Genomic DNA, 25445 nt, shown 5'->3' on the forward strand with positions numbered 1-25445 from the left:
GTGGGTCACCCCAGCACTGCCGCATTGGCAGGAGGTACACGATGTTCCATTGGTTATTGACTTCTATTGGAAACTCAATAGACACTGACTTTCACTAAACAAAAACAATAACCAACATCAAATTTGTCTGCCTCAGAAAGCCAAGGATGATGAAGAATCAATGTGTGACTGAGCATCTGGAGAATCCTTTTTAACTTTATTTCAGATGTGGGTATCATTGGCAAGGACATGTTTTGATGCCCATCCCTAGTTGACCTGGAAGTGCTTGTTAGCACACTTCAGATGGTAACTAAGAGTACTGTGGGTCTGGACTCACATGTTGGCCAAAAGGGCAGCAGATTTCCTTCCTAAAAGGACACTTATAAATGATTGTTTTTGCAGCAACTGATGATTGTTAACAAGACGATAAAACGTAGGAGTGGAAGTAGGCCATTCAGCCCATTGTCTGCTCCACCATTCAATGAGATCTGATAATCCTAACCCCCACTTTTCTGCACTATCTTAACAAGCCTTAATTAGAAATCTATCCATCTCAGCCTTGATTATACTTAACAAGCCAGTCTCAACATCTCTCTGCGGCGAAGAATTCCGCAGACTATTCACCCTCTGTTGCCATAGTTACTATTACTCAGACTAGCTTTATAACTCAAGACTTAACCATTGAACTCAAATTCTGCCAGCAGGATTTGAACCCAGACTGGACCTGTTGGTTAATAATGGAGTGACATTAGCTCTGCACCTATCATGAACTTTATCTCAATAAACTTCAAAAAATACAGAATATGTATCAAACAGAAACACTAGGTCTTCCTTGGGTTTTCACCAACCTACTCCACATCTCTTCCCTTCAACAGTTAAGCAATACTCACTGCTATGGGTTTGGGTTCTGGTACAGAAATTCTTTATTTGAACAGGTACATCGTATCTTAAACTAGTGGTTACTCTTCTACAGTTCAACATAGCTCATCAGTTATACTTGACTTGAGAGTGTGTTGCTGGAAAAGCACAGCAGGTCAGGCAGTATCTGAGGAGCAAGAAAATCGACGTTTCAGGCTGGAGCCCTTCATCAGGAATCTTGGATGCTGCCTGACCTGCTGTGCTTTTCCAGCAATATACCCTCAAGTGTGATCTCCAACATCTGCAGACCTCACTGTCTCCTAGTTATACTTGTTTGTCTGTGTTCAGGTGATTGCTTGATGTTGCTAAAATGACTTTATTCCTTCATTCTAAATTAAGGAGATAAAGCATCCCAACAACAAACACTGAATTTCACTTGCTTGTTGCCTTCTCATAGCACATCTGTACTACTTTGCTAAACATCTAGCAGCTCAGCACAGTACATGTTACTATTTAATAAAAGTATTCTTTTCAAAACAGGAAGTGCTGGGGAAACACAGCACCTGTGGAGATGCTACCATTGTGTCCAAGTTAATACTGGAAATCTTGGGCTGTAACTGTTACTATCTCATCTAAAATAAGGCCCTTTAATTTTGACACTAGAATATTTGCAGGCTCTTCCCTCCGAGAGAAATGGAAGATACAATGTTTGTGAGTTGTTATGTGGCCAAACTATTAAGCGATTTACCAGTGTTCTGCAAAAAATCTAACTTCTCGAGCTGATCCTATGTTCTGGGGCCCCTCAGGTCTGCTTTGAATAGTGGGTTGGAGAGCCAAGTTTATTTCTTCATTCTGAAAAGAGACGTTGTGGTTGATTTTTCTTTTCTGTAAATTGGGAGCACTGTAGCTACCTAAAGACATTGATGCACCATTTTCTGGTTCCCTGCTGTTACTTTACTAGGGCACTGGCAGAACTGCCTGAAGAAACGCCACAATCTCTGGATCTTGGGTCTTCTGTCAAACCTCTGGTGAGAGACTGGACGAATCATAATGGGATCTCTGAATCTGATTAGTTCTCTGCTACAAACACACAATTAAAAGTCAGTTAGTAAAAGTCAATGTCCATTGAGTTTCCAATAGAAGTCAATAACAAATGGAGCATCTTGTATCTCTGCCAATACGGCAGTGCTGGAGTGACCCACATTACAGATGCTAAAGAATTGAATCATTAATGCCAATTACTTCATATTTTGCTGAAATATTTCTACCTTGATGTTATTTCTCTGGTGTTCAGAAACATAAGGGTACAGTGATTAAATTGCTGCTTATTTCATACACACTATTTGTCAATATCCTTAGTAGTTTTCTGCAGCATCCTCAAAGAAAAGGCAGGAAGGTGAAAGGGTGTTATATATTTTCTGCAAGTCAGCTTATCAACAGCATTAGACAAAAATCCTAGTTCGGGATATATTCCTCAGAGTGTAACACTGAATGATTCAACAGGAAGAGACAATGCGTTTTAGCGTTTGAGTTTTTAAAAAGTTTTGATAGTTAGAAAGCATCAGTGTTGAGGTCATGTTCAATTTTCTAATTGGAAGAACAGGAGAAAGACTTGCTTGTCAATGGTGCAGGAAGTCTTTGTTATTTAGTCCCATGGTGTAATCGTTGCCTGCGCTGTGTGACACTCACCATTGTTTACATGTCATTTGTCTTCCAGTTGTGTTTGATGAGCGGTGAAATTATTCAAATGAGCTCCAAAATGAACTTAATATTTGAGCCGGCAGATTTGGAACAGGCTTCCCCAGCGACTGTCAGCAGGTAATGATCAACTGTGAGATGATCAGTGTGATGGTACTGACACTTCGAAAGTGTCCTGTTTTATTTTGAAATGAGGTTGTAAGGCAGAGGTGCAGAAATATCTCGAAGAAGGTAAGCAATTTGTGAGGCCCTAGGTTTTTCTTTTAAATTTGGAACAAGGAATGGTTTGGAGGGATATGGGCCGGGTGCTGGCAGGTAGGACTAGATTGGGGTGGGATATCTGGTCAGCATGGACGGGTTGGACTGAAGGGTTTCCTCTTTCTATGCTGTCCATCTCTATGACTCTAATGGAAGCAGCCTGGGTGTGGCCAACCCTCACAGACCAGGCTTTCTAGACTGTTTTTTGTTTTTAAGTTTAGTTTTAAGTAGAAGCCTTTGGGATCTCAAAAGAGTTGGAAGCTTCAGTGAATGTCTACTGGCTGCTACACTCTCTGATTCTTCTCTTGACATTTCTTTTCGTCTTGGATTGGAGAACTGCATGTTAGAATCTGTGTCTGAATTTGCCTTTTTCCCAAGGGATGTAATTATGGGATATTTCTATATAGGAACAGTTAATTAGTAAAAGGTACTGTATGGGCAGCATGGTGGCACAGTGGTTAGCACTGCTGCCTCACAGCGCCAGAGACCTGGGTTTAATTCCTGCCTCAGGCAACTGTCTGTGTGGAGTTTGCACATTCTCCCCGTGTCTGTGTGGGTTTCTTCCGGGTGCTCCGGTTTCCTCCCACAGTCCAAAAATGTGCAGGTTAGGTGAATTGGCCATGCTAAATTGCCTGTAGTGTTAGGTGAAGGGGTAAATGTAGGGTGGTTTGCTCTTCGGAGGGTCGGTGTGGACTTGTTGGTTAAGTTTCCAACAGTTATATTCTTTTTTCTTTTGTTTAAATAAACATACTGTTTAAATAAATTGGATTTTGCTTAATGTCGAGTAGTTTGACCAATCACATTGGATCTGGAACACGGCACTTCACATCTGTCTTTAAAATAAGAAAATGTTAGATCTAGGCTACCTTCTTAAAATATATTGAGGGTGTCTGGTCTGGTCCATAATACCAGTGATTGGCACAGGATGCAGCCACTGTGGGCAAGTGTTAACTTATTTCCTCTTTGACCAGATGTGGTATGATTTACCTGGAGCCCCATCAGCTGGGCTGGACACCACTGAAAGATTCTTACATGGATACCCTGCCAGTCACTGTCACCGCTGAGCACAAAGAACTGGTAACCCCATATTTTTAAATATTTAACTTTAGTTGGAAATCAGCGCTTGGAAAACATTTTTCTTCTGTGTCCAAATTATTGAGGTGTGAAAATAGTTGTAGCCCACACCCCCCACCTCCACCCAACTCAAAACCACCCCGGTGAGCTCTAGGATTGGGAGAGCAAGCCAGGGTGGTGTTAGGTTTCCAATACAAGAGAATGCATGGCTTAGAAAGGGTGGACATGGGAATTTGTATCCATTAGATGGGGATATTAGGGCACAGCCTTAGAATTGGGGGGGGGTTCAATGTAGAAGGGAAATGAGGAGACATTTCTTCAGCCAGGGAGTAGTGTGCCCGTGGAATTCATTGCACAGTGGAGGCCGCAACGTTAAATGTCTCCGAGGCAGAGATCGATAAATTCTTGATCTTGCAAGGAATTAAGGACTACGGAGAGAGTGCGGGTCACTGGCTTTAAAATGCCCATTGGCCACGATTGAATGGCAGAGTGGACTCAATGGGCCGAATGGCTTTACTTCCACTCCTATGTCTTATGGTCTTATGGAGACGTCGTTGCCTTGGAGCTCACTACCTCAAAATCTCAGCTCAAATTCCTGACCTCCACTTTGGGAAGCCTGTGTTTGCTGTGACTAGAACTTGTCAAAGAGTTATTATTCAAAGTTGTTGACAGTAGCACCACGTGAAGTAAGTAGGCAACACTGAACCTTGGAAACCTCTTCAATATTATATGACATTCTTATCTGGTGAGCGTTTCTCACATTTGAATTCTCCACTTTTTTGGAAATAAGAACATAGGACTAGGACCATTCAGGCCCTTCAGTCAGTTCTGCCATTCAATGACATCATTGCTGATTGGTGGCCTAACTTCTAACTATGGCCTAAACATCTCAGTATTTTTCAACACAGTCACATGATACATCTAAGTCCAAGGTCCAATTGCAAAGTTCAATACCAAAGTTTGCCCTCCACTGTGAAATCAGTTATAATCTAGGTAGTCTAAATGTATAATTCCATTAGTATGAGTCTACCTATGAACCTATAGATTCTGTTCATGTACAACTAGACCATAGTGCATAGGATACCACTTCAAAGTGTGCGGATGACACAAAACTCAGAGTCATTGTGAACTGTGAGGAGAACAATGTAGAACATAAGAAGAACATGAACAGGCTGGTGGAGTGAGCAGGCAAGTCACAGATGAAATGTAATGCCGATAAATGTGAAATGATTCATTTTGGTTGGAAGAATGAGGGGAGACAATTTTAAAAAGATGCAGTTCTGAAGGGTCTGCTGGAGCAGATGAACCTGGGGATATATTTGCATAAGCTACTGAAGGTGGCATAATAGGTTGAGAGAGCAATTCGTAAAGCATATGGGATCCTGAGCTTTATCAATAAGGACATGAAGTTCAAAAGCAAGGAGCCCTTGCTTAACTTGTATAAAACACTGTTTCAGCATCAACTGGAGTATTGTGTTTCATTCTGAGCGCTCCTTTTTATGATGGCTTATGTCGGCTTTAGAGAGGGTGCAGATGAGAATGGTTCCAAGAATGAGAAATTTCATTCACATGGATAGTTGAGAGATTCTGAGGTTGCTTTTCTTGGTGATGAGAAGGCCTAGAGGAGATTTGATTAAGGTGTTCAAAATCATAAAGGACTTGGACAGAGGCAGATGGAGAGAAACTGTACCCATTGGTGGGAGGACCAAAATCCTGGGGGCACAAATTTAAGGCAATTGGCACAAGAAGCATTGGCAAATTGAGGAAAAGCATGGTATGTAGTAAGTAGTTAGGATCTGAGAGAATGTTGGAGGCAGGTTGTGTTGTGGGTTTCAAAAGGGAATTGGATAATTATTTGGAGAAAAACGAATTTTTGGTCTACAGGGAGAAGTTAGGGGAGTGGCACTAGATTAACTGTTCCTTCAGACAGCAAGAGAAATGCATGTTGGGCCAAATAGCTTCCTTCTGTGCTGCAACAATTCTATAATTCTATGAAATTTAAGTATGAAATACCTAAATGTCAATGATCACTGACAGCGCATGAACATGCGAGTCCAGTTCCCATCATCTAAACCTAAACTGTCCAGGGATAGACTTTCCTATTTTATTTGTATGGGTGCTAATTTGATCATATTTCAGATGGGCAATATCCTGGCCGTGCTGAGATTTGCCTACTTGGATCTTGGGATTTACCCCACAGTTTTCCGTACTTTGGTTGTCTAGGTGACCATTGCCCCAATGAGCTCCAAATTGCTCTAGTGCTGCCAATTTAAAACAAAAAATTCTTTCAAGGGATCTGGGCATAACTGGGCATTCAAGGTCAGCATTTATTGCCCATGTGACTCCAGGATCACATCAATGTAATTGCCTCGTGGCTGCCCTCTGGGCATTTAGGATCAGGCAATAAATGTTGGCCCAGCCAATGACACTGTTGTGCTATGAATAAGTTTAAAAAAAAACTTTGAGGAGTTATTTTCAAGATTCTAGAAATTCTCATGCAAAGATGTTTCAAATAAATCACCTAATACTTTGCTTTCAGATCAATGACATGTTCCATTGGCTCATTCAGCCTTGTTTGGATTTTACTCGGCTGCACTGCAAGTTCTTTGTGCAGACTTCTCCAATGCACTTGGCCTACACTATGATGAGGCTTTATTCTTGTCTAATGGGTGAGTGTTCAACTTGAATTGTAGATCTTTCTACCCTGTTGCTAAAGGGCTGTTAGTGGTGGAACGGTAATACTGCTGGACAAAGAAGTCCAGGCTAATGCGCTGAGGCATGGTTTCAAATCCCACCATGGCAGATGGTGGAATTAAATTATCTGGGATATAATATTGGTAATGGTGAGTATGGCAGCAATTTTGTTCATTCTTTTAGGAAAGAGAATCTGCCATCCTCACCATATGTCTGACTCTACAGAAAAATGGTGATCTTTTAAAAAAAAGTTTAGGTTATAAATTATTTTTTAAAAAAGATCACCATTTTTCTGTAGAGTCAGACATATGGTGAGGATAGCAGATTATCTTCCCTAAAATAAATCATAAAATTACCAGAATCCAGCTTTGATTTTCTAATCAAACTGTTCAGACACATCTCTGGAGCAGGTAGAGCTCAAACCCAGGCCTCCTAGCCTAGAGGTTGGGGCACTATCACTACACCACAAGACCCCCAAGTGTTTGGCTCTTAACTGGGCATCTGCAATTGTTACTGCGTTTAAGCGCATTTAGGGATGGCAATACATAGAATCATAGAGTCTTACAATACCGAAACTGACCCTTCAGACCAACCAGTCCATGCCGAACATAATCCCAAACTAAATTAGTCCCACCTGGCCAGTCCTGGCCCATATCCCTCCGAACCTTTCTAATTTATGTATTTATCTAAATGTCATGTTTATCTTGGAAGTGATGCTCATGTCACACGAAAGATTAAGGAAAACAAATTTCTGGGTCAACTGCATTTTGACTTATTTGGCAATGCTGTTGTCTTAGAACTAATTAAGTTAATCACTGAAGGACTGACCAATTTGTCAGGCTGGGGGCTCTTGTGGTGCGGTGGTAGTGTCCCTACCCCTGAGCCGGGGACCTAGGTTTAAATCCCACCAGCTCCAGAGGTGTGTCATAACATCTCTGAACAGGTTGGTTAAGAAAGTGTAAGTTCCTAGAACTGTTAAAACTTGGGAGGAAATTGTTTTATTGCTAACTGTTGTTGTATCACACAGTGTCACATCATGTTTTGTTAAAAACTCCAATCACTTTTTTATTCTGGGCTAGCATCAGAAAAGGAGAACAATGATGTACATTTTTGATTTTTGACTTACATCCTTATGTATGAATACTTCAGTACACATGGCATTAGGTCTATCAATCAATCAACCGTCATCCACATATTCATCCTCCCTGTACTGGGAAAGACAATGGAGAATTGGGTCACTAACAATTGGTTTGTCATTTTCCAACCTACAGATGAAATAGCACAGTCAGGACAAGAGGACAACGAAGAAATGTCAAGCCAGCAAATCACCCTGTGGCTACAAGGTCTATTCCTCTTTGCCACCGTGTGGGCTGTGGGTGCCACAATCAATGGAGAAAGCCGCAAGAAATTTGATGTTTTCTTCCGCAATTTGATTTTGGGAATGGATGACCATAACCCCCGTCCAAAGAGTGTCAAACTTACAAAAAACAATATATTCCCAGAGAGAGGTTGGAATGTAAAATTTATAAAATGCAGAAATCCTTTTGCCTAAGAACGTGGCAGAGAGATTAATGTGCTTTCTTTTCCTGGTCTTCATATAGGAAGCGTCTACGATTATTATTTCAAAAAGACAGGTAGTGGCCAGTGGACAGTGTGGACTGATTACATCACAAAAGACCAAGACATTCCTGCTGGTGCTAAGGTCAGCCTGCCTTTTTCACTTGGGACATTCCACGTCAGATGCCTGTACTTAATGACCATCTTTTTCTAGGTTCAGATCAACATTGCACTTAATGTTGGTCTCCAGTGTTACAAGATTAATTTCTTTAGTCTGACACTACTCTTTATACCCAAGCAGAAAATGAATAGAACTTATCCCTGGTACATTTTTGCACCAAATATATACTTTGCGTGTAATCCAAATTTTAAAGATAGACCTTAATAACATTTTTCTTTACAGGTTCAAAGTGTGGTTGATATTGACCCCCACAGAGAACATAGGAAATTACAGCAGGCCATTCAGCCCCTCGGGGCTGTTCCATCCTTCAGCTGGATCATGGCTGATCTTCTACTTCAGTGGCATTTTCCCACACTACCCCCATATCTAGATGCCTCTCAATCTCAGTCTTGGATATATTTAATGACTAAGCTTTGAAGATTCACCACTCTTCTTATCTCACAGCCAGCATTGTACAGCATGGAAATAGACCCTTCGGTCCAACTCGTACATGCCGTCCAGATTTGCCAAACTAAACTAGCCCCCTTTGCCTGCATTTGGCTCACATCCCACCAATCATTGACGGCTCTGTATTCTTCAGTTTCGAGAAATATTATTAAATGCATCTGTTATGATCCATAAAGTGGAACAATTTGGTCTGAATGCATTTAAGACATTGCAGTGGGATCTTGTAAATGGAACAAAGGTTGGGCCAGCTAGCCTGATTCATTGTCAGAGCTTTGTGAGCTGTGGCCATCTTTATTGTTATTATCAACATTTTAAATCCCCAAGCTTCCTTTATTTAACATATTCTCGAAATTAAATATATCAAGTTATAATCATTAAAAGCTTTATTGGATTTGAATGAGTGGGCGGCATGGTGGCACAGTGGTTCGATTCCCACCTCAGGTGACTGACTGTGTGGAGTTTGCACATTCTCCCCGTGTCTGCGTGGGTTTCCTCTGGATGCTCCGGTTTCCTCCCGCAGTCCAAAAATGTTCAAGTTAGGTGAATTGACCATGCTAAATTGCCCATAGTGTTAGGCAAAGGGGTAAGTGTAGGGGAATGGGTCTGGGTGGGTGGTGGGTCGGTGTGGACTTGTTGGGCTGAAAGGTCTGTTTCCATACTCAAAGTAATCTAATCTAAAGAGTGAAACCTCTCCTAATTAGAATATAAATAGTCATTCATAATAAAGAGCCTGAGTATTGAAGAAAGGGATATGTCATCGAATTTTACATTTGTTAGGATAGATGCAAGAGTGTCAAATTTCAAAGGAAGCAACAATTTTTACTGCATGGGAAAAGGATGCTGATTGGTTTACAAGCCAATTCTGACTGGTTGACATGCTGCCTTAGAGGGTGCACCGAGGAACTCCTGACACCTTCCCCCACCCGCTCTTGTTCAAATAAAATAGGTGCAATCACTTCAAGGATGCTGGATATCACTGTAACATGAGGGGCAGTCTTGCAGCTCAGTAATGCAGTTCCTACCCCTGCACTGAGAGGCCTGGGGTCAAGTCCCACATGCTCCAGAGGTGTGCAGTTATGTCGCTGAATCGGTTGATTAGAAAAAATAGGTTAAGTTTTTAAAAAAATATTGCTGAAATATGGAGCCCGTCTTGTGATGCAGTGGATGTGTCCCTACCTCTGAACCAAGAGCCCAGCGTTCAAATCCCACCAGCTCCAGCGGTGGGTAATAACATCTCTGAGTAGGCCTGATAAGAAAATATACAGCTGTAACTGGGATTTGGCAACTGGAAAATAACTTTCAGTTGTGTGTAAGAGCACTTCTGGATATAACATAGTTGTAAGATGTTGTTTTGCTGGCACAATGGTAGTGTCTCTACCTCTGGGCCAGGGAGCCTGGCTACATTCCACATGCTCCAGAAGTATGTAATAACATATATGAGCAGATTGATTAGGAAATATCAATAGCTGGGATATTAGGGATTTTATGATACAGTAGTCGTGTGCCTGCCTCTCAGCCAGGAGACTTTGGTTCCAGTTCTGCCTACGCCAGAATATGAATAATTTTGCATTCTTAACTGATTGATAGGATGAAAGCTAATATACATAATACAATGGTAAAGTCCACTGACACAAACTGGCTTTGAGCATTGTTATATTTTCCTCTGAGAATATTCCACTTTGCCCTGACCTATCTGGACAGTTTGATTAGAAATATCTATAGTTACAATGTTTTTGATGTTTATTCTCTTAATTTCTCTGGATTTCCAGGTTTCAGATCTTATTATTCCTACCATGGAAACTGCCAGGCAGACCTTTTTCTTACACACTTATATCTCACACAAAATACCTTTGCTGTTGCTGGGACCCACCGGCACAGGTAAATCTGCCATCACAAACAGCTTCCTCATGCATCTGCCCAAAGAACAATACATTCCCAACTGCATCAGCCTCTCGGCCAGATCATCGGCCAATCAAACACAAGACATTATCATGTCCAAACTGGACAGGAGGAGGAAAGGAGTTTATGGCCCACCCGTGGGAAAGGAGTCCATTGTCTTTGTAGGTGAGTGATTGAAATTTCAGTTAGGTTGGGGGCAGTCAAGATTTTTCTTCATCGAAAATCAATTCAGTGTTTCAACTTAATAATGGAAATTTGAAATGTATTTAATAACGTCATTGAAATGACTAGGCAAGGTCGCTCATTTTCGGAAGCACCTTGCCACCATCATAGTTCATTCAGCAGCATCTACTAGTAAGATGGGTTGAGGGATCAGAATGGTGGGGTGATATGGTTGGTGGACAGATCATAGAATCATAAAATCCCTACAGTGCGGAAGCAGGCCATTCAGCCCATCAAGTTCACACTGACCTTCCGAGGAGCATCCAACACAAACCCGCCCCAATATCCTATGACTTTGCTTTTCCCATGGCCAATCCACCTAACCTTCACATATTTGGACTGTGGGAGGAAACTGGAGCAAACCCACGCAGACACAGGGAGGACATGCAAATTCCACACAGACAGTTGCCCAAGGGTGTAATCGAACCTGGGTCTCTGGCACTGTGCTAACCACTGAGTCACTGTGCCACCCAGGCCAGGGTTAGGAGAACAGTGGTTAGGGTCATGGAGTGATGATGATGGTGGTAAGGACAACTGGGGAATACAAGTGGAGGTTCAATTCTCAGGAATGTGGCAATGGTTGTAGAAGAGAAATCTGGAGCAAATCCGAATAATTGTGTTTAACTTCCTCAAACTACCATGGCAATGTGATTTGAAACCACAGCAGGAGGGTATCACCTTGGACCTCTTCGTTATCAGTTCAGTAACATCACCACCACCCCCTCCTAGTTAGCAGCTGGTTGAACTTTGTCCCCCCCAGTTTAGAAGCATATGGGTTAAGTCCAACTCCATAAATGGAGTGAAACTATGGACTGACACTGTGTCATTGCAACAGAGTAGTGGGCTGGTTAGCTCAGCTGGTGGAGTTTGCACATTCTCCCTATACCTGTGTGGGTTTCTGCTGGGTGCTCCAAAGATGTGCATGTTAAGTGGATTGGCCATTTTAAATGTGGGGTTATGTGGATAGGTTTGGTCTGAGTAGGATGTTCTTCCGAGGGTCAGTGGTTAAATGATGGGCCGAATGGCCTCTATCTGCACTGTAGGAATTCTATGATTCTAAACCGCCAGCAGTCTTCTCTTCCCAATGAGGGAGCAGCACTAATGTCTGGTACAAATATCGACTTTGAGAGTGTGGTGCTGGAAAATCACAGCTGGTCAGGCAGCATCCGAGGAGCAGGAGAATAGATGTTTCGGGCAAGAGCCCTTCATCAGGAATTTTCTTGCTTTTCTTGGTGAAGGGCTCTTGTCCGAAATGTCGATTCTCCTGCTCCTTGGATGCTGTCTGACCTGCTGTGCTTTTCCAGCAACACACTCTCAACTCTGATCTCCACCATCTGCAGACCTCACTTTCTCCTAGAACTATCAGCTTTACCTGTGAGGGAATGTGCATTGTTGGTAAACAAAGAAAAGAAAAGTACAGCACAGAACAGGCCCTTCGGCCCACAATGTTGTGCCGAAGTTTAATCCTAATGTAAAATATAGTAACTTAACCTACGCACCCCTCAACTCAGTGCTATCCATGTGCATGTCCAGCAGTCGCTTAAATGGCCCCAATGACTCTGCTTCCATCACCACAGTTGGCAATGCATTCCATGCATTCACAACTCTCTGCGTAAAGAACCAACCTCTGATGTTTCCTTTATACCTTCCTCCTAATATCTTCAAACTATGACTCCTCGTACCAGTCAATCCTGCCCTGGGGAAAAGTCTCTGGCTATTGACTCTATCTATTCCACTCATTATTTTGTACACCTCGATCAGGTCTCCTCTCTTCCTCCTTCTCTCCAGAGAGAAAAGTCCGAGCTTATTCAACCACTCTTCATAAGGCAAGCCCTCCAGTCCAGGCAGCATCCTGGTAAACCTTCTTTGCACCCTCTCCAAAGCCTCTGTATCTTTCCTATAGTAGGGCGACCAGAACTAAACACAATATTCCAAGTGTGGTATCACCAGGGACTTGTAGAGCTGCAGCAAAACCTCGCAACTCTTAAACTCGATCCCCCTGTTAATGAAAGCCAAAACACCATGTGCGTTCTTAACAACCCTATCCACTTGGGTGGCAACTTTGAGGGATCTATGTACTTGCACACCCAGATCCCTCCGTTCCTCCACACTGCCAAGAATCCTGTCTTTAATCCTATATTCAGCATTTGAGTTTGACCTTCCAAAATGTATCAATTCGCATTTATCCAGATTGAATTCCATCTGCTATTTCTCAGCCCAGCTCTGCATCTTGTCTATGTCGCGCTGCAGCCTGCAGTAGCTCTCTATGCTATTGACGACACGTCCAACCTTTGTGTCATCTGTAAATTTACTAACCCACCCTCAACCTCCTCATCCAAGTAATTTATAAAAACTACAAAGAGCAGACGCCCAAGAACAGATCCCTGCGGGATTCCACTCAATGCTAACCTCCAGGCAGAATACTTTCCATCTACAACCACTCTCTGCCTTCTGTCAGGCAGCCAATTCTGAATCCTGGTCGCCAAATCTCCCTGTATCCCATACTTCTTGTCTTTATGTATGAGCCTACCATGGGGAATCTTATCAAACGCCTTGCTGAAGTTCACATACACCACATTCACTGCTCGACCGTCGTCAACCTGTCTTCACACCTCAAAGCTAACATAAACCCTGGCTCACTCAATCAAGTATTACAAATCATGTTGTGAGATGCTCTGTGAGTTTTTGTTTTCTCTTTATAAAGCTCAAGTATTTCATGTGTTAATTCTAGATGATCTTAATATGCCTGCAAAAGAAATCTATGGAGCCCAACCACCAATTGAGCTCCTTCGACAGTGGATAGATCATGGTCACTGGTATGATCGGAAAGATACATCAAAGCTGACCATCATAAATGTATTGTTTATTTCGGCAATGGGGCCTCCTGGTGGAGGGAGGAATGACATAACAGGTAGGAACTTCAGAAAGAACATCAGGTGTTGGAGAATTATGGCACATGTTATGACTGGGAGATGCTATGTGAGTTTTTATTTTCCCTTTATAAAGCTTAAGTATAATTCATTGCAACATTAGTCAGTGTCTTTAACTCTTTGGCTTCATAATTACAAGATCCAGTCATTGCAAACTGGGATAATATTTTTAAAAGTGTGTTTGAATTTCATCATGGGTTTTTTGAGTTCAGGTGGAGCCGTACATCAGGAATTCAAATATAAATTATTGGAGTAACTGTGCTGTGCATACCTGCAATGTGTATTATAACCCGTCTTGATCTGGTGCCTGTTTATTTCATGGTGGCAAATGGAAACATATCTGAGTTCATAGAATCATAGAGATGTACAGCACGGAAACAGACCCTTCGGTCCAACCCGTCCATGCCGACCAGATATGCCAAACCAATCTAGTCCCACCTGCCAGCACCCGGCCCATATCCCTCCAAACCCTTCCTATTCATATACCCATCCAAATGCCTTTTAAATGTTGCAATTGTACCAGCCTCCACCACATCCTCTCAACAGCTCATTCCATACACGTACCACCCTCTACATGAAAAAGTTGCCCCTTAGGTCTCTTACATATCTTTCCCCTCTCATCCTAAACCTATGCTCTCTAGTTCTGGACTCCCCGACCCCAGGGAAAAGACTTTGTCTATTTACCCTATCCATGCCTCTCATGATTTTATAAACCTCTATAAGGTCACCCCTCAGTCTCCGACGCTCCAGGGAAAACATTCCTAGCCTATTCACCTCTCCCTAAAGCTCAAATCCTCCAACCCTGACAACATCCTTGTAAATCTTTCCTGAACCCTTTCACGTTTCACAACATCTTTCCGATAGGAAGGAGACCAGAATTGCATGCAATATTCCAACAGTGGCCTAACCAATGTCCTGTACAGCCGCAACATGACTTCCCAACTCCTATACTCAATACTCTGACCAATAAAGGAAAGCATAACAAATGCCTTCTTCACTATCCTATCTACCTGCAACTCCACTTTCAAGGAGCTATGAACCTGCACTCCAAGGTCTCTTTGTTTAGCAACACTCCCTGGGACCTTAGCATTAAGTGTATAAAACCTGCTAAGATTTGCTTTCCCAAAATGCAGCACCTCACGTTTATCTGAATTAAACTCCATCTGCACTCCTCAGCCCATTGGTCCATCTTATCAAGATCCTGTTGTAATCTGAGGTAACCTTTTTAGCTGTCCACTACATCTCCAGTTTTGTTGTCACCTGCAAACTTACTAATTATACCTCCTGTTTTCATATCCAAATCATTTATGTAAATGATGAAAAGCAGTGGATCCAGCATTGATCCTTTGGCACCCCATTGGTCACAGGCCTCCAGCCTGAAAAGCAAATCTCCACCATCACCCTCTGTCTTCTACCTTCGAGTCAGTTCTGTATCCAAATGGCGAGTCCTACCTGTGTTGCATGAGATCTAACCTTGCTAACCAGTCTCCCATGGGGAACCTTGTCACATACCTTACTGAAGCCCATATAGATCACGTCCACCACTCTGCCCTCTTTAATCCTCTTTGTTACTTCTTCAAAAAACTCAATCAAGTTTGTGAGACATGATTTCCCATGCACAAAGCCATGTTGACTATCCCTAATCAGTCTTTGCCTTTCCAAATATGTGTACATCCTGTCCCTCAGGATTCCCTCCAACAACCTGCACACCACCTACTTCAGGTTCACTGGTCTATAGTTCCCTGCCTTGTCATTACCGCCCTTCTTAAACAGTGGCACCACATTAGCCAACCTCCAGGCTTCCAGCACCTCACCTGTGACTATCGATGATACAAATATCTCAGTAAGAGGCCCAGCAATCACTTCCCTAGCCTCCCACAGAGTTCTAGGGTACACCTGATCAGGTCCTGGGGATTTATCTCTTTTATGTGTTTCAACTCATCCAGCACTTCCTCCTCTGTAATCTGGACATTTTGCAAGATGTCGCCATTTATTTCCCAACAGTCTGTATCTTCCATATCCTTTTCCACAGTAAATACTGATGCAAAATAATTGTTTCGTATTTCCCCCATTTTCTGTGGCTCCACACAAAGGTCGCCTTGCTGATCCTTGAGGGACCCTATTCTCTCCCTAGTTACCCTTTTGTCCTTAATGTATTTGTAAAAACCCTTTGGATTCTCTTTAACTCTATTTGCCAAAGCTATCTCATGCCCCCGTTTTGCCCTCCTGATTTCCCTCTTAAATATACTCCTACTTCCTTTATACTCTTCTAAGGGTTCACTCGATCTATCCTGTCTATACCTGACATACGCTTCCTTCTTTTTCTTAACCAAACCCTCAATTTCTCTAGTCATCCAGCATTCCCTATGCCTTTCCTTTCTCCCTAACAGGAATATACTTTCTCTGGACTCTCATCGCATTCCTGAAGGCTTCCCATTTTCCAGCCGTCCCTTTACCTGCGAACATCTGCCCCCATCAGCTTTTGAAAGTTCTTGCCTAATACCTTCAAAATTAGCCTTCCCCCAATTTAGAACTTCAACTTTTAGATCTGATTTATCCTTTTCCATCAGTATTTTAAATCTAATAGAATTATGGTCCCTGGCCCCAAAGTGCTCCCCCACTGACACCTCAGTCACCTGCCCTGCCTTAATTCCCAAGAGTAGGTCAAGTTTTACATCTTCTCTAGTGGGTACATCCACAAACTGAATCAGAAAATGTTCTTGTACACTCTTAACAAATTCCTCTCCACCTAAACCCTTAACACTATGGCAGTCCCAGTTTATGTTTGGAAAGTTAAAATCCCCTACCATAATCACCCTATTATCTTTACAGATATCTGAGGTGTCCTTACAAATTTGTTTTACAATTTGCCTCTGACTACTAGGGGGTCTGTAATACAATCCCAATAAAGTAATCATCCCTTTTTTATTTCTCAGTTCCACCCAAATAACCTCCCTGGATGTATTTCCAGGAATATCCTCCCTCAGCACAGCTGTAATGCTATCCCTTATCAAAAATGCCACTCCCCCTCCTCTCTTGCTTCCCTTTCTGTCCTTCCTGTTATATTTGTATCCTGGAACATTAAGCTGCCAGTCCTGCCCATCCCTGAGCCATGTTTCTGTAATTGCTATGATATCCCAGTCCCATGTTCCTAACCATGCCCTGAGTTCATCTGCCTTCCCTGTTAGGCCCCTTACATTTAAATAAATGCAGTTTAATTTATCAGTCCTGCCTTGTTCTCTGCTTTTTCCCTGCCTGCCCTGACTGACTTGCCTTTGTTCTCAACTGTACCAGTCTCAGATTGAAATCTTCCCTCACTATCTCCCTGTCGTATATCCGTCCTTCTTGTACAGGTCACTTCTACCCCAAAACAGCTTCCAATAATCCAAAAATGTGAATCCTTCTCCCCTGCACCAGCTTCTCAGCTATGTATTCATCTGCTCTATCCTCCTATTCCTACCTGCACTATCTCGTAGCACTGGAGGTAGTGTTTTGTAGAGGAATAAGACACTGCTATTTTCTGGGTCTGTAGATTGAAAGAAGCAAAAATGGCCCTTAGTAGAGTGATATGCCCTTCTTGTCGGATGTGGGGGTTTAGGGAGAGTTTACGGGTTACTGAGGATTATATCTGCAATAAATATTGTTGGTTGCAAATCCTATCAGATCGAATGGATCGGTTGAAGAGGCAATGAGGAATTTACAAGAGCAAGGGGATATGATGGATGACAGTTATAGGAAGGAGGGAAAGTCTCAGTTACAGTCCCATAGATGGGTTAACTACAGGAAAGATAAGAGAGGTAGGCAGGTAGTGCAGGAATCTTCTGTGGCTGTCCCCATTTCAAACAAATATGCTATTTTGGAAAATGTAGGGGGTGATGGATTCTCAAGGGAACATAGCACAAACAGCCAAGTTTCTGGCATCGAGACTGGCTCTAATGTAATGAGTGATACATCGGTTCCAAGTGATCGATTGTCTTAGAGGACTGTCTCGTCCGAGGCACAGACAGACATTTCTGTGGCCAGCAGCGAAAAATCAGATTGGTGTGTTGCTTCCCTGGTGCCAGGATCAAGGATGTCTCATAGAGGGTGCAGAATGTTCTCAAGGTGGAGGGGGGCCAACAGCAGGTCATTGTCCACATTGGAACCAACGACATTGGAAGGGAAAAGGTTGAGACTCTGAAGGGAGATTACAGAGAGTTAGGCAGGAGTTTAAAAACGAGGTCCCTGAGAGTAGTAATGTCTGGATTACTCCCACTGCTACGAGCTAGTGAGGGCAGGAATAGGAGGATAGAGCAGATGAATGCATGGCTGAGGAGCTGGTGTATGGGAGAAGGATTCACATTTTTGGATCATTGGAAGCTGTATTGGGATAGAAGTGATCTGTACAAGAAGGACGGATTGCACCTAAATTGGTAGGGGACTAATATACTGGCGGGGAGATTGGCTAGAGCTGCTCAGGAGGATTTAAACCAGTAAAGTGGGGGTGTGGGGGTGGGACCCAGGGAGATAGTGAGGAAAGAGATCAATCTGAGCCTGGTACAGTTGAGAACAAAAGTGAATCAAAATTAACTTAATACTTAATTTGCAATCCTACTGTAAGCAGGAATCAGGCACAGTCCCAGTTTTACAAACCTGGAACAAATTACATTCCGGGGATGAAAAAAATATACAGAGCATGGGACAGTTAGAGATTTCAAAGAACGATCCAGTAAAAATTGGGACAGTCTGTCACCCTGAGCCTACTCAGAATTAAATAAGGATGAAGAGTCCAATGAAAGGTGCGTCTTGGCCCCACTTTGGGGGTACAATTGGGGTACAATCCAGAGATACATTTTCATCCACAATTGAAAGTGAGTGAACAATAAAGGATTTTTTTCCAGCAATTGGCAGACCAAGTATCTTAACCTTTATCCAAGTTGATTCTACATGTTCTATACTGTTATGGAGTAGCGTAACTTGGAGCTGAAGTTTGCTGTTGGTGGGTCCAATACCACTATCAAGAGAGTTGGTAGTGAGAGCATCCCACCAATGTCTGCAGCCCCATGCCATTTAACACTTTGATGAGTGAGAGTTAACTGGAGAGGGGACTTAATTCTCCACCAGCCCATCCCACATGACAGGATGCCCTACCTCAGAGATCTTCCAGCCCATGTGAATTCTAAACACAAATTTATTCAATCTTTCTAAAGGTGCACTGAGCTAATATTAGATGATGAATGTTTAAATGGAATTGTAAACTGTAAATTTCATTGTAGGGTGAGACAGAGTCACAGTTATAATTCAAGTTGATTAGTCCCAAAGGATATAAATTATGTTCTTGTGTAACAGTACAAATAAAAGGTCATGAGGATACCTTATTGGTTTTTTTTGTAAATATATTTATTAGCAATTTTTTTTAACTTTACAAATATATAAAATTATTGAAATTACAATCAATAACAAATATCAGTATAATAAAAAGAAAAAACCCCACAAATTACGATACAACTACTGTCTCCTAACAATAACCTACCCTCTAATACAAAACAAACCCTAACACTGTGCAAAGCAACACCAAAAAAAGAAAGAAAACCAAAAAAAAAACAAAATACAGAACAGCTATGCTCGGCGCAAAGCTCCCAAACAAAGGAACGGGAGCATTGTATATATACCTGCATTAACTCAGGAGATCCCCTCCAGGGCCCAAGGCTTGACAAACCTAACCATTCTGGTTAACCACACGCCCCAGTTAAGATAACTGATAAATCTATTTTCAAATAACTCAAGTAGGGCTGGCATGTCTTATAAAAATAGTCTGTTGTGTGGTGCACCATGTTTGTAAAAAAGTCCAAGGGAATGTGCTCCATAATTAACTTCTGCCATCCCAGCAAGCCTGGCGGGTTCTCCGACACCCAGTTCATCAGAATATTCTTCCGTGCACAGTATGCAAGAATATTAAATAGTTTCTTCCCATGCCTGTCTAAAGATGGTAAATTTGGTAGACCTAAGAGGAGAGATATCGGGTCTACTTTGACTTCAGTCCTCAATACCCTCCCTATCTCTCCCGCCACAGCACTCCAATAAACACGGAGCCTGTGGCATGTCCAGAGCAATGGGTAAGAGTACCTACACTTATTTTACATTTGGGGCACGCTGAAAATGCCCCTTTTTTAAACTTCGCCAGACGGTCTGGTGGCAGATGAGCCCCATACAGAACTTTTACCTGCGTAGTGCATGACCTATTACAGATTGAGATCTTTCAAGTATTCTCACATATGTTCTCCCATGTTTCAGAAGAGATCTCCACTCCCAGCTCTTGCTGCCAGACCTCACATAACCGGTTAATATCCTGCCAGGCCCTGCCACCCAGCAGGTGATAGAGGGCACTAACTGAAAGGGTGCTTGTGGAATGTAGCAACAACCTCTCTGTATTGGGCTTTTAGGGCTTAGTGAGAAGCGTAGTCTTCTTCTGGATGAAATCCCTAACCTGGAAAAAACAGAAATGATCTCTGCTGGGTAACCTGTATTTGCAGCTCAAAAGACATCATAACCTCCCCCTCAAACAAGTCTCCCAAACTAGAAACTCCTCTCGCTGCCCATAGTTTGAACCCTGAGTCCATCATCCCTGGTCAGAACCCTGGCATGCCAACTATGGGTCTAAGTAGTGAAGTCTTCGATAAACAACCCTCACTCTGATGCATCACCCTCCAAACCCAGACTGTGCTAATGACAATGGGGTTCCGGCAGTGTCCTCATCATATCCGTGAACAACAGGTTAATAAGAGGACACTTTGCCTGGGAGGCCTCAATATCCAGCCATATTGAGTTTGGATCGTTACCTACTCAATCGCAGACAAAGATCAGCAGGGAACTCAATTGATCCCTTCTGATGTCTGGGAAATCAACCCCTCCCACTCCTTGAGGCAACTGCAATTTAGTAAGTTTGATGAGGGGCCACCCACGATGCCAGACAAAGGAACCAAACCACCCCATAAGCTTCCACAGCATTGACCTGGGAAACATTATAGGGAGCATACACATGGGATAAAGCAAACGAGGAAGAACATTCATCTTAATGTGGGATATTCGGCCCAGCCATGAAATTGGAAGAGCTTCCCATCTCTGGAGATCTCGCCTAACGTTGTCGAGCAAGTGAGCAAAGTTAGTCCGAAATAACAGATCAAACTGGGGGGTAATAAAACTGCCTAGGTATCGGAGCCCTTCCTGTGACCACTTAAAAGGGAACTTAGAGCCACCTTCAACTTCTGGCACGTCAACAAGGTTCCCCAAAGGCATAGCCTCCGATTTTGCAAAGTTGATCTTATATTCTGAAATAGCTCCAAATGAATTGATATCAAATGGGGTACGGAGGTGATTGGGTTCGATAAATAGAGAAGGACATCATCCGCCTACAGTGTAATCTTGTGTGCCCTCGATCCCACTTCCGGAGCAGTTATGTGGACATTCTGACGAATGGCCTCTGCCAGTGGCTCTATCACCAACATAAACAACAATGGTGAGAGGGGGTAACCTTGCCGAATACCCCGACCAATCATAAAATTGAGGATACCTTATTGATCAGGGTAACCTTTTGAACTTTCTGTATTCAAGGCAGAATCTATTTACTTCCGCTTTTTGCCATTCTCTCACCTTTGCACAGGTTTCTGCTACATCCCTGTAATTGTCATGTTTTGACAAGTCAGGCAAAATTGCGTAGCCCTACTCACTGCTATTCCCCCAGAGAGCAATTCCTTTGAGGTTAATCCCACTGGGAACAAATTTAAAGGATTACTACAATAACAATGAATGCAAGAGCCACTCATTGCATACAGAATAATGCTTAAGAGGCTATACCTGAATCCCAACACACCTACCCATCTCTGATGTGCTTTGTATTTTGATTTGTCGTAATTAACCTGGGAAGAGTGCCTTCATAATCATGCCCCACAGTTCCATACCCCGTCACAAAATGTATAAATGTACAAAATCCCAGTGAGATCACCAAAATTACCAATTTGACAGACTGACTGCTACTTAGGACAAAAGTAATTCACCCTGGGTTTCTTTAGTAACAGTAAAAATAACTATTCATTGTGGTACATTTAACTTAAACAAGAGCATCAAAAAGAGATGATCTGGAGATGCCAATGTTGGACTGGGGTGTAGAAAGTTAAAAGTCACACAACACCAGGTTATAATCCAACAGGTTTAATTGGAAGCACTAGCTTTCGGAGCGCTGCTCCTTCATCAGATGGTTGTCCATCCAATGAAGGAGCGATGCTCCGAAAGCTAGTGCTTCCAATTAAACTTGTTGGACGATAACCTGGTGTTGTGTGATTTTTAATATTGAAAAGAGAGGATTCCTAATTTATGCAACTTAAACTATACCCTCCTTAAAACCCTAAACACATGCAGTCAGTCAGTTTTAAGACAGACTAGAGGCAAACTGTTTGACACTGAGACTGTGCATGGAAAAAGAATGAAGACAGCAGAAACAAAGTTCTGAAGATCAGAAATTCAGAGAACAATGTGCAAGGTTATTTTCTCAGTCCTTTTTGATCTTTGTGCTGATGACATGCGGCTGTCTGTAAGGTGACAGCCATTCTTCAATTCATTGGTGGATGAAGTGGAACCAGTCCTTTTCTTTTGATTTAGAATTCTTAAAAACATTGATTTTTCTGTCTTTTGCCCATGGAGGGTGTGGGGGAAGCGGTGAGAGACAGAGCAATGTCTATCTCCAGGCTCTGAATGTTTATTTCACTCTGCTGCTGTTGGCACTCCCAGCTTTTTAATACTTCAGGTTGTAAGTTAGCTCACTGGGCTGGAAGGTTAGTTTTCAGACATTTCATTGCCATACCAGGTAACATCATCAGTGAGCCTCCGGTGAAGCACTGGTGTACTGTCCCACTTTCTATTTATGTGCCTTGGTCTCTTAAGGTGGGTGATATCATTCCTGATTCTTTTTCTCAGAGGTTGGTAAATGGGGTCCAAATCGATGTGTTTATTGATGGAGTTCAGGTTTGAATAATTCCCGTGTGTGTCTCTGTTAGCCTGTCCCAGGATGGATGTGTTGTCCCAGTCGATGTGGTGTCCTTCTTCATCTGATACTAGTGAGAGTGGGTCATGCCTTTTTGTGGCTAGTTGGTGTTCGTGTATCCTGGTGGCTAGTTTTCTGCCTGTCTGTCTGATGTATTGTTTGTTATAATGCAATTAGACAAGAATTAGGATGCATAGAGTGGGTAGCAAAACGCAGGGTAAGAGGACAATGGAAATGTGGAGCTGGTTTACGGAACAGATATTGTGTGTCCTTGATAGGTATGTCCTTGTCAGGCAGGGAGGATGTAATAAGGTCAGGGAACCATGGTTTACTACTGAAATTGCATCTCTTGTTAAGCAGAAGAAGGAGGCTTATGTAACAATGAGACAAGATGTTTCAGATGAGATGATGGAGAGTTACAGATCAGCTAGGAAGGATTTAAAGAGAGAGTTAAGAAGAGCAAAGAGAGGACATGAGTAGTCTTTAGCAAATAGAATAAAGGAGAACCCTAGAGCTTTCTATCGGTATGTGAGGAATTAAAAGGATGATTAGGGTAGGAATAGGGCCAGTCAAAGACAGAAGTGGGAAGTTGTGTGTTGACCTTGTGGAGATCGGAGAGGTGCTAAACGAACATTTCTCATCAGTTTTCACTCAGGAAAAGAAGAATATTGAAGAGGAGAAGAATGAGATACGAGATATTAGACTAGAAAGGATTGAGGTTAGTAAGGAAGAGGTGTTATCAAATCTAGAAGGAGTTACAATAGACAAGTCCCCTGGGCTGGATGGGATTTATCTGAGGATTCACTGGGAATCTAGGGAGGAGGTGTTGGAGCCTTTGGCTTTGAGTCATCAATGTCTACAGGTTTAGTACTAGAGGACTGGAGGATTGCAAATGTTGTGCCCTTGTTCAAGAAGGGCAGCAGAGGCGACACAGGTAATTATAGACCAGTGAGCCTTACTTCAGTTGTAGGAAAAGTTTCAAAAAGCATTATGAGAGGATTTATAATCATCTAGCAAGCAATAATTTGATTTCAGATAGTCAACGTGGTTTCAAGGGCAGGTCGTGTCTCACAACCTCATTGAGTTTTTTGAGAAGGTGACCAAGCATGTAGATGAGGGTAGGGCAGTGATGTATATGGACTTCTGTAAAGCCTTTGGTAAGGTTCCACATGGTAGGTTGTTGGAGAAAGTGCAGAGATGTGGGATTGAGGGTAATTTAGCAGTTTGAATTAGAAACTGGCTTTCTGTAAGAAGGCAGCGAGTGGTGGTTGATGGAAAATTTGGAGTCCAGTTACTAGTGGTGTGCCACAAAGACCTGTTTTGAGACCACTTTGCAGACGACACGGTGGAGTAGTGGACAGTGTGGAAGACTGTTACAGGTTGCAGGGGGACTTGGATAAACTGCAGAATTGGGCTGAGAAGGGGTAAATGGAGTTCAGTGCAGATAGATGTGAGGTAATTCACTTTGGGAAGAATAACAGGAAGGCAGAGTACTGGGTCAATGGAAAGATTCTTGGTAGTGTGGATGTGCAGAGGGATCTTGGAGTCCATGTACGTAGATCCCTGAAAGTTGCCACCCAGGTTGATAGTGATGTTAAGAAGGCATATGGTGTGTTCAGTTTCATGGGTAGAGGGATTGAGTTCCAGAGCTGTAATAATATGCTGCAACTATACAAAATGCTAGTGAAGCCACACTTGGAAAACTGTACATTTCTGGTCGCCCCATTACAGGAAGGATGTGGAAGCAATGGAAAAGGTGCAAAGGAGATTTACCAGGATGTTGCCTGGTCTGGAGAGAAGGTCTAATGAGGAAAGGCTGAGAGACTTGGGTTTGTTCTCATTGGAGAGAAGAAGGCTAAGAGGGGATTTGATAGAGACATACAAGATGATCAGAGGATTAGGTAGGGTAGACAGTGAGAGTCTTTTTCCTAGGGTGATGACGTCAGCTTGTACGAGGGAGCATAGCTACAAATTGAGAGGTGGTAGATTTAAGACAGATGTCAGAGGCAGGTTCTTTCCTCAGAGAGTGGTAAGGGCGTGGATATCCCTGCCTGCTAATGTAGTTAACTCAGCCACATTATAGAGATTTAAACTATCCTTGGATTAGCACATGGATGAGGATGGGAAACTGGAGGAGGATGGGCTTAGATTTGTTCACAGGTCGGCGCAACATCGAGGGCCGAAGGGCCTTTTCTGCACTGTATTGTTCGATGTTCCATGTTACAGTCCTTGCATGGTATTTTTAAAATAACACGTGTTTTGCTGGTCATTTGTATATGGTCTTTTAGGTTCATCAGTAGCTGTTTCAGTGTGTTGGTAGGTTTGTTGGTTACCATGCTGCCAAGGAGTCAGAGTGGTCTGGTAGTCATCTCCGAGATGTCTTTGATGTATGGTAATGTGGCCAGAGTCTCTGGGTGGGTTGTGTCTACTTCTTTGGGTTTGTTGTTTAGAAATCGACGGACTGTGTATATTGGATACCCGTACTTCTTGAATACGCAGTATAGGTAATACTTATATACTTAAACTTTAATAATTCTTTTTAACATTCCTTAATGCGAAAGATTTAAAATGATTTCCCCCTCTTACTGCTTTCAAAGAGAAATTTGCATTGTACCACTCAAGAGGCAACATT

At 42.6% G+C, this 25445-nt stretch overlaps 1 protein-coding gene across 1 annotated transcript in view; it reads left to right on the forward strand.

The window, feature by feature from the left end:
- dnah3 (dynein axonemal heavy chain 3) overlaps nt 1–25445 on the forward strand; it is a 193852-nt gene that overhangs the window by 120654 nt on the left and 47753 nt on the right. Inside the window, exons 36-42 of the mRNA XM_072560097.1 lie at nt 2555–2655; nt 3765–3870; nt 6407–6536; nt 7833–8069; nt 8163–8263; nt 10516–10810; nt 13599–13778. Coding sequence (XP_072416198.1) covers nt 2555–2655; nt 3765–3870; nt 6407–6536; nt 7833–8069; nt 8163–8263; nt 10516–10810; nt 13599–13778 — 1150 coding nt within the window. The remainder of the gene's footprint in view (nt 1–2554; nt 2656–3764; nt 3871–6406; nt 6537–7832; nt 8070–8162; nt 8264–10515; nt 10811–13598; nt 13779–25445) is intronic.

This window comes from Chiloscyllium punctatum, chromosome 40, assembly GCF_047496795.1.
Source record: "Chiloscyllium punctatum isolate Juve2018m chromosome 40, sChiPun1.3, whole genome shotgun sequence".
Classification (NCBI taxonomy): Eukaryota; Metazoa; Chordata; class Chondrichthyes; order Orectolobiformes; family Hemiscylliidae; genus Chiloscyllium; species Chiloscyllium punctatum.